The sequence below is a fragment of the Candoia aspera genome, chromosome 1 (assembly GCF_035149785.1).
Source record: "Candoia aspera isolate rCanAsp1 chromosome 1, rCanAsp1.hap2, whole genome shotgun sequence".
Taxonomy (NCBI): Eukaryota; Metazoa; Chordata; class Lepidosauria; order Squamata; family Boidae; genus Candoia; species Candoia aspera.
This window is the reverse complement of record NC_086153.1, coordinates 326,488,838-326,502,542: the sequence shown is the minus strand read 5'-3', so window position 1 is coordinate 326,502,542 and position 13,705 is coordinate 326,488,838. Positions and strand designations below refer to the sequence as shown.

Sequence of the window (13,705 nt, the reverse complement as noted above, 5' to 3'; positions counted from 1 at the left end):
TTTAATATAAAGTATATACGTAAATTATATGCTTATAAGGTAACTTTATATAAATCAAAACTTAGTAGCTTCATATAAGCTTTTACTGATGTAAGTACTTGTAATTCATGTCTTTTACTATCCAACTTTACCTTGTCACGTTTTTCTAATAAATTTGTAAAAGCAACACTTTATTTTAAATAACTAAGCTCCCTGATGCACTCACTTTTCAAGCAAAGAATAATGGGCATTAGTAGACCGCATTAATTGTCATTATCCATGCTATGATAGAGGCTGTGTTTTAGCCTAAAAGACATGGATGACAGATTTATTTTACATCTCTTGTTGGGGCCTAGGTAGAAAAAGCAAGAAAATAAATCTAAACGTTTCATTCTCACCACAGGGGCCAATCTTTGGAAAGGGCAGGAATCACGAAAAAGTGTGAAGATCACATCTCTCCTATTTTGCTTCCCCTGATGTGTAGAAAACAAATGGGCTGCTTTCAACTTCTTCAGGTACATTTTGAGGTAGATAGGTAGGTAGAGCACATTTGTTGTTGACCAGGGCTGTTCTTGAGCTGCAAACTAAGTGCTATTGTTTACAACCCAAGCCTGCATTCACTGTTATAATTCAAGTTTTAGAATGGGGGCAGATGGTTCATAATAGTTTGATCCCCAAAGCAATACATGGTGTCCCTGTTTGAGCAGAGATGTAAACTTAGCCAGAGGTCTGACAAAAGCAGATTTGTTCACGACAGTGAAATACTGGGATAAAAAGATATAAATTAATGGGCTGGAGCAATCATTTGCATTTTGTCTCCAGTTTAAAAAGAACTAATTAATATGTTTTATTGCACTAATTGCTGTGCCATCAGCTTTTGGAACAGGAAAAAACAGATCTTAGGAACGTGTATCCAGAGAGAAAAATCTTACTGCTAACACGCATGACTAATAATGTATGGAGCTCTGTTAAAAATTAACAGCACTTTAATTAAATGAGCATCACAATGATAGCAAGGCAGGCCTTTCAGATTTAATGGCCCCAGGACTAGGATTGCCATTGGTTATATAGCAAGGAGACACATAGCTACTTATATATACATATAAAAAAATCTAGGAAACACCTTTCCTCTGCTGATCACCCAATATATTCTGTAGCACACACTTGTAAGTCAGAATGTACTACACCATTAAAAAACACACAACCCTTTTCTCCTTTTCTTTCAAGCTGAAGGACCTCCTGCCCTTCCTGCAAGGGGATGTTTTGTTTAGTTTGTTTCCTCCCAATCTGCAGAAAGCTTCCATGCTCTCACGAGAGAGATTTCCACTAGTCAAACAGGACAAGGAAAACTGCTTCCTTCTCTAGCAGTGTCATCCAATCTGTGTGAAACTGCTCTTCCCACGGGTGCTGTTAGGACCAGAATATGGGAAATGGGGCACAAGTTTGTTGGGGAGTCATTTATAGATAGTATCATTATTTAGATTTATTTTCCCCGTTTCTTCCAGGAGCAAAAGGTGGCATACCTCCCACAATTTTTCTACAACAGTTTGGTGGGTTGGGTTAGGCTGAGAAATAATGATTGGCTCAAAGTGTCTCAGAATGTTTCAGCCCTGTTCAGTGTCTTCACCATTATGCGACACTGGACCTTCTGAAGTATCTGTAGTCCAGAAGACCCCTAAATGATGGACTTCCCTTACTTCCTGTTTTATTCTCATAATAACTATGCAAGATAAATTAGAAGGGGAATAATGGCCATCTGGCTAAGTACGATTTAGGGCTGAGGGTATGTGTGCAGAAGGAGACTATAATTGTAGCTGCCGTATTCATTTCCCCAGAGTTCCTCTGGCCCCATTGACCACCCATTATAAAAAGTGGGAAGGATGTTGCTACTATCCACCACCTTTTTAAGGAAAGGGGTGAGACTTTGCATATTTATGTCCTGGCCTCCTAAACAGCAGCTCATTATCTGGATTATAGTCACAATATAGCCATCAAGTTAATCTTTTGGTCATAAACCCAATGTAAGTTCAGAATTCAAAATCAAGCTTGTTGAGAAAAAAGCAATCAAAGGAGCAAGCTGAGAGTTGAATAGATGAACCTAAATCAAATCCCAGGGATTTCTCAAAAGTAAGGATTTGATTAAGCTGGAAGGTACAAGGGATCTTCTCAGCTCCAAGTTGTTCAAGCAAATTCTGATATATCCAGGTTGTCTCCTAAAGACTGGAAGACACTTAGCCCCAGCCAAATACAATCTGATCAAGTTTTGTTTGTTCCAGTAGGGCTAGCCCTGATTCATTCAGCTATTTCCCAATATATCCAAGTAATCCTTCCTCCATAGATGCACAATTGAAAAGTAAAGAGAAATTAGTGGACAGGTAGATAGAAAAAAATTGAATATACATGAAAATAATTGTCCATATAAGATAAATATCCATCTCTGTTACCTTCCTATCCAAAGCATTCCACAGCCCTAATGATCAGAAGTCACCATGTATTTGTTAAGAACAAATCTTGCTAAACTAACCTCATCTCATTTTTTAATAGATTGAATCTCATCTCATTGAATCTTACTTAATAGACTGAATCTTATTCTTTAATGGAATAATAGATTATGGGAACGATGTAGACATAATATAACTTGACTTCAGCAAGGAGTTTGTCAAAATATTCCATGGCATGATATATTAGCAAATGTGGCTGGATGCCACAGCAATTAGGTAGACATGTACCTGGCTTAAAAATCACAAAGATGGTTCTTATCAGACAGGAGAGAAGTAATAAATGGGGTGCCACAAGGATCAGTCCTGGATCCCCTACTCTTTAATATATTTTATTAATGACCGGGAGGAAGAGGTGGACCTAATGGTTATCAAATGTGCAGAGGAGACAAAATTGGGTAAGATAACTAATGCCCTGGAACAGTGGAATCTGCAGTGTGGATCAGAAAAATCAAAATGATGGTAGTAGCAGTGTGATGAAGCTCCACCCCTTTGTATGTTTGGGGGACACTGTTATATATACAAAAGGGGGGGGGGCTTTGATAAGGCTCCTATTACTAAAATCTTGACTTTTGTGACTCACCTCCCTTGAGGTTAGCACTGCCCTGGAAGACAGAAAAACAACATTCAAAATTCAGAATGGCCTTAATAGGTTAGATTAATAAGCTAAAAGTAATATAAAGAGTTAAAATCTCTGGAAGAAACATTAACAATCTCAGATATGCAGATGATACCACTTTGATGGCTGAAAGTGAAGAGGAACTGAGGAGCCTTATGATGAAGGTGAAAGAAGAAAGTGCAAAAGCTGGTTTGCAGCTAAACCTCAAAAAAACCAAGATTATGGCAACCAGCTTGATTGATAACTGGCAAATAGAGGGAGAAAATGTAGAAGCAGTGAAAGACTTTGTATTCCTAGGTGCAAAGATTACTGCAGATGCTGACTGCAGTCAGGAAATCAGAAGACGCTTAATCCTTGGAAGAAGAGCAATGACAAATCTCGATAAAATAGTTAAGAGCAGAGACATCACACTGACAACAAAGGCCCGCATAGTTAAAGCAATGGTGTTCCCTGTAGTAACATATGGCTGCGAGAGCTGGACCATAAGGAAGGCTGAGCGAAGGAAGATCGATGCTTTTGAACTGTGGTGTTGGAGGAAAATTCTGAGAGTGCCTTGGACTGCAAGAAGATCAAACCAGTCCATCCTCCAGGAAATAAAGCCAGACTGCTCACTTGAGGGAATGATATTAAAGGCAAAACTGAAATACTTTGGCCACATAATGAGAAGACAGGACACCCTGGAGAAGATGCTGATGCTAGGGAGAGTGGAGGGCAAAAGGAAGAGGGGCCGACCAAGGGCAAGATGGATGGATGATATTCTAGAGGTGACGGACTCATCCCTGGGGGAGCTGGGGGTGTTGACGACCGACAGGAAGCTCTGGCGTGGGCTGGTCCATGAAGTCACGAAGAGTTGGAAGTGACTAAACGAATAAACAACAACAAATATAAAGAAGTTTAAAAGAAAGAACTGCATGGTTCTTCATGTAGGAAATAAATATCAATTGCTGAGCTATAGATTGGGGGATTCCTAGCTTGATAATTGCGCTTGTGAAAAAGATCTTGGAAAAACAGTTCATTGCAGGGGAAAAAAAAACCCTGAATATGAGTCAGCAGTTAGATGTAACAGAGAAAATAAATACAATTTTAGGCTGCAGCATCAGAAATATAATTTCCAAATCATGGGAAGAAGTCATTCCACTTTATTCTGCTTTGGTCAGATCCCCCTTGAGTATTGTGTCCAGTCCTGGCCACCACACTTTAAGAAGGATTTAGAGAAATTATAACCCGTTCAGAGGAAGGCAACAGATGTGAACTGGGGATCAGAAACTAAGTCCTTTGACAGGAGGGTGAAGGAGCAGCCAATGTGTAGCCTTGACAAGAGATGACTGAGGCAGAATATATGATAGTACTCTTCAAATACCTGAAATAATATCTATATATGAAAAGACTGTTCTCTCTCATTCCAAACGGCAGGTTCACATCAGTATTTTGATTAAGCATTGTTGATTTCATCACTGTTTTGCTCTTTTAATATCAGTGTTCTCTGCTGTATCCTGCCCCCTGTCTTTTTGATTGGACCAGTTTACCAATAATATAAGTAAGTAAGTAAGTAAGTAAGTAAGTAAGTAAGTAAGTAATGGGTTTTTAAATCATAAGAAGGCAGATTCTGAATCAATGTTTTAGAAAACACAACAAAACCATTCCTAACAGTAAGAACAGTTCAACATTGGGAACAATTATTCAGAGAGATGAAATCCTCTCAATGAATGTATTCCAGCAAAAGATAAAGATGTACAGGATGCTCCAATTTGAACTTCTGTACTGATCAGAGGGTTGGGCTCAGTAGTCTTAATGGCCCTTTCCAACTCTATGATTCCATATACTTTGCTGCTCTCAAGCTGGTTCAACACCACCACCCCCTTTACCTGCTCTGACTTGAGCAGAAAGGATAAGAGAACTTTAATGATAGTTCACACTGTGCCATTTATTCTATTGGGAGCTACCTTGGACAGACATTAGAAGTAGCGTTGCAATGACAATTTGAAGTGTTGCAGAATCCCAGGCAAGCTCAACTCCGAAAGGTACCATGGAAATTAATGAGGAAGCTGAACTATATTTTCAGTCCCTGAATTGGATCTTAATTGCTGCAATTGGGAGAGAGTTATAGGTCTCTGCAGGGACATTTACTGGAAGTGCTCTAGATTATGTTCATGGAAAGCCAGAGAATCTGAGGGTTGTATCATATAAAAAGGGTTATTAGCTCCATCTCTCTGGGAGTAGAAGGAAGGGTCAGAGAGCATATTCTCAAGCAAGCGTGCATTAGATAGCACCATTAAACTGGTTTGGCTGTTGCTTCCTCTCTCAGGGATACTTGAGAACTGACACTTGCTGAGTGTTGCTGGGCATTTCCAGTAAAATTCTCCACGCTTGCTGCAAGCTACAGTTCTCAAGGTTCCTTGATAATGGAGAAAAGTGATATGGTAATACAGAAGATGCACAACCAAGGTAAATGCAGTTATGGCTTCCACTGCAAGGCAGATTGTTCTACCAACCAAATCACAGATCTAAAAAGGTAGCATTTCTTGCCTTTTGCAATCAATCAGTTAATGAGAGTTATACACATTCATTCACTTTGATAGCTGAAAGTGAAGAACTGAGGAGCCTTATGATGAAGGTGAAAGAAGAGAGTGCAAAAGCTGGCTTGCAGCTAAACCTCAAAAAAACCAAGATTATGGCAACCAGCTTGATTGATAACTGGCAAATAGAGGGAGAAAATGTAGAAGCAGTGAAAGACTTTGTATTTCTAGGTGCGAAGATTACTGCAGATGCTGACTGCAGTCAGGAAATCAGAAGATGCTTAATCCTTGGGAGAAGAGCAATGACAAATCTCGATAAAATAGTTAAGAGCAGAGACATCACACTGACAACAAAGGACCACATAGTTAAAGCAACGGTATTCCCCGTAGTGACATATGGCTGTGAGAGCTGGACCATAAGGAAGGCTGAGCAAAGGAAAATAGATGCTTTGGAACTGTGGTGTTGGAGGAAAATTCTGAGAGTGCCTTGGACTGCAAGAAGATCAAACCAGTCCATCTTCCAGGAAATAAAGCCAGACTGCTCACTTGAGGGAATGATATTAAAGGCAAAACTGAAATACTTTGGCCACATAATGAGAAGACAGGACACCCTGGAGAAGATGCTGATGCTAGGGAGAGTGGAAGACAAAAGGAAGAGGGGCCGACCAAGGGCAAGATGGATGGATGATATTCTAGAGGTGATGGACTCGTCCCTGGGGGAGCTGGGGGTGTTGACGACTGATAGGAAGCTCTGGCGTGGGCTGGTCCATGAAGTCACAAAGAGTCAGAAGCAACTGAACGAATAAACAACAACACATTCATTGAGATCTAGCCGCAGTAGAGGCACCAGATGTAAAATACCAAATTCAGTTCCAGTGTGGCTGGCTTGCACGGACGGAAACTTTGAAGCCATGTCTCTGGGTTAGTAAATCTATCTTCAGTGTTTCTATGTCTTGGATGCATCATAACCAAGCCAGGCCCTTTTTCTCCAGATGAAAAACACTGATGGCTTTTTGACTTGGATGATCTGGAGATACAGATTCTCCCTTTTCCATTTTCCTTCCTTAGACAGGACTTTTAAATGCATAGATTAACCGTGTAGCTGCAGTATCCCCTTCTGGAAAGGAATGGATCATTTTTCTGAATTTTTTTTCTAGCAAAAAAAGAAAACCTTCAACCATTTTTACAGGAGAGAACTGCTCCTTTTAGCAATGTGTGAGAAGCCAGGGAGGCTGCAGACCACTGGGGCGATTTAAACCAGGTTCATACACACATACTGTCATTAGTTGAGATAAGAGGTTGAGAAACACTGGTATAAGGAAAAATGAAACATTCACACATGCCCTTTCAATACATCATTGTTCAGGACATACAAAGGATATTCCATCCTTTGAAGAATTTTGAAAGCACATTGTTGGTCATCACATTGAATAAGAACTGGAAGGGGAGAAAAGGAGGATAATGTCTCTTCCCAGCACTACCCACTGCCAGTGGCTGGTGAATAACTGTTTAGCCAGTATAGGAAACAGGATGCTGGTTGACGTCAACTCTTCTCTGATCCAGCACAGCCCTTCTGATTATCTTAATCCTATCTGGAAATGCATCCAACCTCAACGTATGCACCTCTACCTCAAACAAAGCCTAAATGCACGCTTACATTAACCCTACATTACTAGTGCCTGTTCTTTTTCTTGTCTTCCTGTTTTGTCTTTTTTTTTTAATAGGAATTTTGACTCTTAGGTACTTGGAGCAATGATATGTTATTTCTTATGCTTATTCTATAAAGTGCCACATATGTTGATGGTAGAGGAAAGAAAAGGGATTGTTAACAGACACATTGTTGAGAGAGAGGGGGGGAAAGGATTCTGTTGCAGTTAGAATAGTCTGTTTTCCAAATGATGCTAACCAAGTCTCTGAGGAATAAAGGAGAACTGAGTCGAGGAAGTTAATTCCTGTTGCATGCCTGAGACAAGTTTTCTGGGATTTAACTTGCTGTTGAGATCAAATACAATCACACATTCAGACATGTGTAGCAAGTGGGAGATTGCGCATTGCATCCTTGTGCAATAAAAATGAAAATTTTGCATCCTTGCAAAAATCCTTGCAAATAGGAATTGGGTTGGGCGCGGAGAAAATTATGATGCTTTGTCACTCATATCCTGCAGTGGATTTCCTCTGATCTGGAAAAGTAGATGTTGTTCCCCTCCAATATTGCAAGGACAATCTATAAATGGGGGCATGATCAGAGTCAGCTGTGTTTCCTTCTTGCTGTGGGAGTCTGATTCATAGAGGACAAAAATGAGGCTGGGCAGATCAATTGTCATTTAGTAGCCAACAATCATACCTGGAGAATGCTCCTAAAACTATCCCAGCCTCTCCCATCCCAGCCAATTCTTAGATCTCCTATCCTGCACAGAAATTCTATTGCTTTGGGCTGTCAAATGGATTCATGCTACTCTCTTGCTGGTTGCATTACAAAAGGAATCCATGTTGCAGGCTTTTTGTTTTTTCAACTCAAACATATATATGCTTCTGTGGAGTAGGAAGAGAGCAAGTTCTCATTTTGGACCAGCACATTCAGTATAATACAGGACTGGCAACCCTTTTTGGCTTGGAACAGAACAGAAACCACCCTTCTCTTAATCAATCATCATGTCCTTCAGGAACTCCAGCAGGTGGGTTCTGTGATGCAGTGACATCCCCAGGAAATAAAGCTAAAATGTTTCAGCCCGGTGGTTTGGGGGAAGAGGTGTGTGTTAACAGTTGGATGTGTTAAGCCCACAAAGACTTAATGCAGCTATTGTGACTGTGATTTTAGTGCAAACTATGCTGTAAAACCCAGCCACTTTTGCCAGTGAATTTTGGCAGTGTGATCTGAAATTGCCTCGGGAGTTGCAAAGTGGGGCCCAAAAGTCCCTGGGAGAGAAGATTTCCCTTTCCACATCCTTCTTCCTTTTTCTTTAGCAGACAATCCTCTTCACTGTAGAATTTCTACAAGCCTTAGCCATGCCTTGATTCTTCAACTCCCTTTCTGGAATGAACCTTACTAATTCACAAAGCTCCTGCAATTATCATTTTGATTTGTTGATTGCATATGAAATGCATATTCCACCCCTCGGGCTTTCCTAGAGTTGTAACAAAATTGCAATTGTATTCCAACAATCAGAAAAACAATCAAAACTAGCAACTGCAAAGATAACACCAAAACACAACAGTGGAATTGAAAACAAACAAGTTATTGGCCTGTAAAATAGGGCTTTGCCTAGCAAAAGACAGCCGAGTAGATGCCAGGTGAGTGTCCCCGGGAAGACAGTTTGAAAAGTGAGGCACCACAATAGAAAAGACGTTCTGTAATTTCAGCTCGGTTAGCTGGAAGACTGATCGCTTCCATTCAGTCATCCGCTCAGGGCCAGCCATGACAGGAAAGTAGCTACAACTGCTGCTACTCTTCCTGAAGAAGTGGGTCAGTATCTGCAGGGAAATTAAGCTGTGTAACTTTCCTTCTCTCTCCCGTGGTAATTTACTACAAAATGGTATCATCTTCGATACAGATGCAAAGCTTTTCTAGAATTTGATTGATCGACCAGTTGCCAATTAGAACTGAAGCATTTGACTGGAATCAGAACTCAGAAGAATGGAAATCCTTCAAAGAGTAACGCTCCAAATGATTATGGTTATTTCAATTCCCGAAATGGTATCAGACAAATTCTAAAACTTGATAATGTGATATACATTCACATAAACATACGTATAAGGACTGGTTTTGTAGGTGAGATATTCCAAGAAATTGTACAAAATCGTCTTCAGTCTCATAAGAACCAGATTTTGGCTTTTTTAAAAAAATTCCTTTGGCATCAGCAATATTGCTTGACACTGTGCTGCCTGAAAATGTTTCTGACTTCTGAATGACACATAGTATATTAATGGCCTTATAAATTCAAAGCAATATGCATTTCTTTAAAAAAATTAATTAACAAGTATGCCAAAAAATGGAGATCTTCAGGTGCCAATAACATGATAATGATCAGACTGAGAAAACTGAAGAACTGTTGTTTCCAACCATCAATTCTGATCATTTCATAGAAGTAATGGGTCCATACAACATCACCACTCCCTTATTGGCAGTAGAGGTTCTTAGCATTCTTGTAGTATCCCCAAACAGATTTTATACTTGGGTACGTGGTGCGCATAGCAGAGAAGGGGACGTTCCTTGGATGTTACAGGCAGGATAGATGTGGAATGGTAGAAACTATCAATCAATCTCATAGAAAAAGGCAGGCTGACTTTTGATGAAAGGGTCACTTACACACTTGGGAAAAGCTATTGCTGAGAACATGTTGCATGTTTCCCAGGAAAGAATCAGAAGATAAAAACAAACAGAGGACCCTGGATGAAGCAGATTATCTGGATCCCTTTCAGTCAGGATTCAGGCCCAGATATGGGACAGAAATGGCATCGGTTGCACTTTTGGATGACCTTTCGACAGGGGTGAGATGGCTGTATATCCATCCTTGCTCTGCTTGACCTCTCAGTGGCTTTTGATAACATCGACCATGGTATCCTTCCGGATCAGCTCTGGGGATTGTGGGTGGATGACACTGTATTGTGCTGGTTTGCCTCCTTTCTCCAGGGTTGATACCAGTCAGTGGTGATGGGGGGGAGAGATCCCACACTCAGACCCTACAATATGGGGTGCCATATGGTTTGGTGCTGTTTCTGCTCCTATTCAACATGAAGCCACTGGGTGAGCAAACCCGTCACCATGAGGAGACTCTGCTCATGGTCACTCATGCCCTAGTCACCTCCCAAATGGACTTGTCTAATGCGCTCTATGTGGGTCTGCTCTTAAAGAGTATCTGGAAGCTTCAGCTGGTGCAAAATGCAGCAGCACGGACAGTTATGTCCTAGCTCCAGCAAGCAGTTAAAAACGGTTAAAATAATGTTATTATCATTACCAACAATAAGAGTAGCATTGGCAATGATAAAGTCTACTTGGGTGGAGTGAGGAGTCTGTAATGGATTGTGGAACTGAGGATTAGGTAGATTCTCTCTGGAATTTTTCGAGTTTCCCACCCTTGGAAGTAAACAGTGGCCTTTCAACAACATATACAAGGAGCATCATTTAAAAGCCAACATACTGCATTTGATGCTTGTCCATCAGTTTCTCCCTGGAACAGCATACCTGTGTTGGGTAGTATCCCACTAGACTATATGAAAAAATACCCATCCATCAACCAAGCAAATACATGCAAATAGACAACTAGTTTGTCAGGAAGAAAGCTACAGTACATCTAAACCTTTCCACCTGATTTGCTCCTTTTTATTCCTCGGGGTTTTATTTACAGACAAAGGAAGCACATTTTTACATAGCACAGAGCTAACTGGTAGAATTCATTACAGGGTACAATGACGGTTACTAACTTGAATGGCCTTTAAAGGGGATTGGATAAATTCATGGAGATCAGGGTTGTCAAGAGCTATTAGACTTGTGACTTGAGACTCCAGTGCCCTCAATTCCAGATCAAAGGCAGTTCTGCTTGTGAACACCTCAGAGGCATCTGGGTGGCTGCTCTGAGAAACAAAATGGTGGATTAAGATGGGCCTTGGCCTGATCCAGCAAAGTTCATCTTATGCTATCATATTCTTATGCTCTAGTGCATTCAGTCAGGCGAGGCCTCAGTTACACTTTCAAATGGTAGAGCCCAAATATGAGCTGCTTACCCCCAGAGAACCAGAACCATATTATTTCCCATTTTATGCTTTGTGTACCTCACACAGCATGATTCCTCGTCTTGTGAATTTGCCTGGATCAGTAGCACAAAAAAATTAAGAAAAAATATATTCTTAAGGGATCCCTTAATGCTCCTTTTGTTCAAAATCTACGCAATTACTTCCTTTGGACAGGGAATATATCTATGACTAGAATCCCTTTTTTTAAAAGTATAATATTACCTTTGTTATTCCAATAAGCTTCTTTGCTTTTTAAAATGTATAAAATTCCCCCATCTCTAGTTCAAACATCCTAGGTTAATAACTGAATGAAGCTCAAGGAAAACAGGAATTTCCAGTGTTGTTAAAAGAAGGATGATGTGCTTGAGGCTGAGTCAAATTATTTCCAAATATTGTCTCACATCATTGATGGACAGGCTACATCCTAAGCCCTGAGACCATTCAATCAGAGCCTAGCTACAAGGCCTCCAATTAAACTTGAAAGATTCTTAGCTCCAGGACCAGAACTCATCCCATGTATAATTGGAAGATCCAAGGCTGCTTGCAGCCTGTGGGTATGTCCCCTGCTCCCACACCTCTCCAAAAGTCACTCCCAAAGTGTAATATTTAAGGGGCCAGCATTAGGAAATTATCAATATTTGGAGAGTAACCACACAAACTGTCTTTAATTATTTCTGTTTTATTAAATAAAATAGAGTGTACATGTGACAATTCCTCAAAGCAAAGGACTTGCTCAGATCAAAACCTACCTAAATCCACATCTCAGCCAAGGTGATTTTTTTTTACTCAGCCTAGTCAGGTAGGGATGATAAGAATCACCTGGAAGATACTTAATTAGTCCCTTTTAATTTCTGTCCTTGGAAGTTGCTCCCATGCCCTAGAAATGCCTCTATTAGATGAACTGGCTTTATCTTCAAGACAGTGGAAGAGAGTAAAGGCCAGGCCATCCTGTGTTCCAGGGAACTGCTTTTTAAGTAGAGGTAGTCCTTGTTCAATGTCCTGATTTGGGACTGGCAACCCTGTTGCTAAGCGAAGTGGTTGTTAAGCGAAACAATTGCTTGGGAAACATTGCTTTGGAAAAGGGGTCTGAGCAACACCACCAACCTAAGTGTGTGGATGGATAGATGCACACCCAAATATAGACACATTGCACATAACCAGATGCTAAAACAACTCCAGATTTTACTTCCTTCATTTCTTTTCTGGAGAAAGAGATATGTCTGTACTTCCCCTGGTGTGCTCTCCTGAGGTTGTGACTGCCATTAATGACAGGTACACTGTATTACATATACAGCCTAAGGAGGAAAAAGGGATATACCCTGTCAAGCTCAGAGCTCTCCACATCAAGTGGGAAGTTATGTTTGGAGGTCTGACCAGCTGTAAGGCTTCAGCATGTAGCTGGTGGACACTATTTTAAGCCCTTCGAAAACAATGCTATGAAAAAGAATAGTGTTGCTCCTGGGGGAATTTCTCAAGTGTCAATTCTTACCTGCATGAGAAATCAATCTCGCAACCTTCACTTTCACTGTGAAACTGGTGGTGGCTAGGTGTAAGGATTTTGAGTCCAAAGTTCTCAAAAGATAAAGTTCGGCCTGGTCCTGAACGCCTCACAAAAAAGAATGGCCTCTCCTTGACGCTTTCACCAGCTGACTGGCTGATAACTGCTCTACTCCAGACTGCCAACCTCAATGCCCTCCCAGTTTAATGCAGCAGAGGAAACATGACTCAATAACAGATAGTTCTGGAATAATTTACTTACAGTATACATCTACCCTTATTGACTTGATTGCTGGCGAGCCCAAGCCATTTTCAGCCTTGCAATAGTAGCGCCCCCCTTGATGCCGCTGAATATTTGTGATCCTTAGGGTCTCATTGAAAACGCTTGAGTCTTGAAACCGGTCAGAGGCACTTCCTGCTGTTTTCGTCCACCTGATCTGAGCAAGCATCAAAAAAGAGTGTTACTTTAGCTTGTCCGTTTCCTTTCTCTCTTCTTTTTGTCACTAAGAAATACAACATAGCGGCACATACAAGATTGTATTTATAGAACATCAGGTATTCAAGTAGCAGACATGGTACTGTCTTACTAAAATACAGAAAAAGAAGGCTATGTATGAATGCCTCAGTGTAATTCCATCAAACAACAATCAGAACAAGGTTTTTTTCTGTTTCTAGATACTTATGGACAAATTTACATCTGACAGGGAATAAAAGCTAATCTTGTTTTCTAGTATGCGTACCATTATATTATCATTGTTTTGTGTATTTGGGTTTTATGTTTTGAATTTGACAGCAGTTAATAAGTGGTCTGAAAGCATGCAGTGGAACAAAGTTTTCTAGAATCTGAAATCACTAATTAAATGTAC

At 40.5% G+C, this 13,705-nt stretch overlaps 1 protein-coding gene across 1 annotated transcript in view; it reads right to left on the bottom strand.

Moving 5' to 3' along the window:
- The window catches only part of MDGA2 (MAM domain containing glycosylphosphatidylinositol anchor 2), a 500,250-nt gene that overhangs the window by 242,540 nt on the left and 244,005 nt on the right, over window positions 1-13,705 (bottom strand). Inside the window, exon 3 of the mRNA XM_063290587.1 lies at window positions 13,102-13,276. Within this exon, the coding sequence (XP_063146657.1) occupies window positions 13,102-13,276 (175 nt within the window). The remainder of the gene's footprint in view (window positions 1-13,101; window positions 13,277-13,705) is intronic.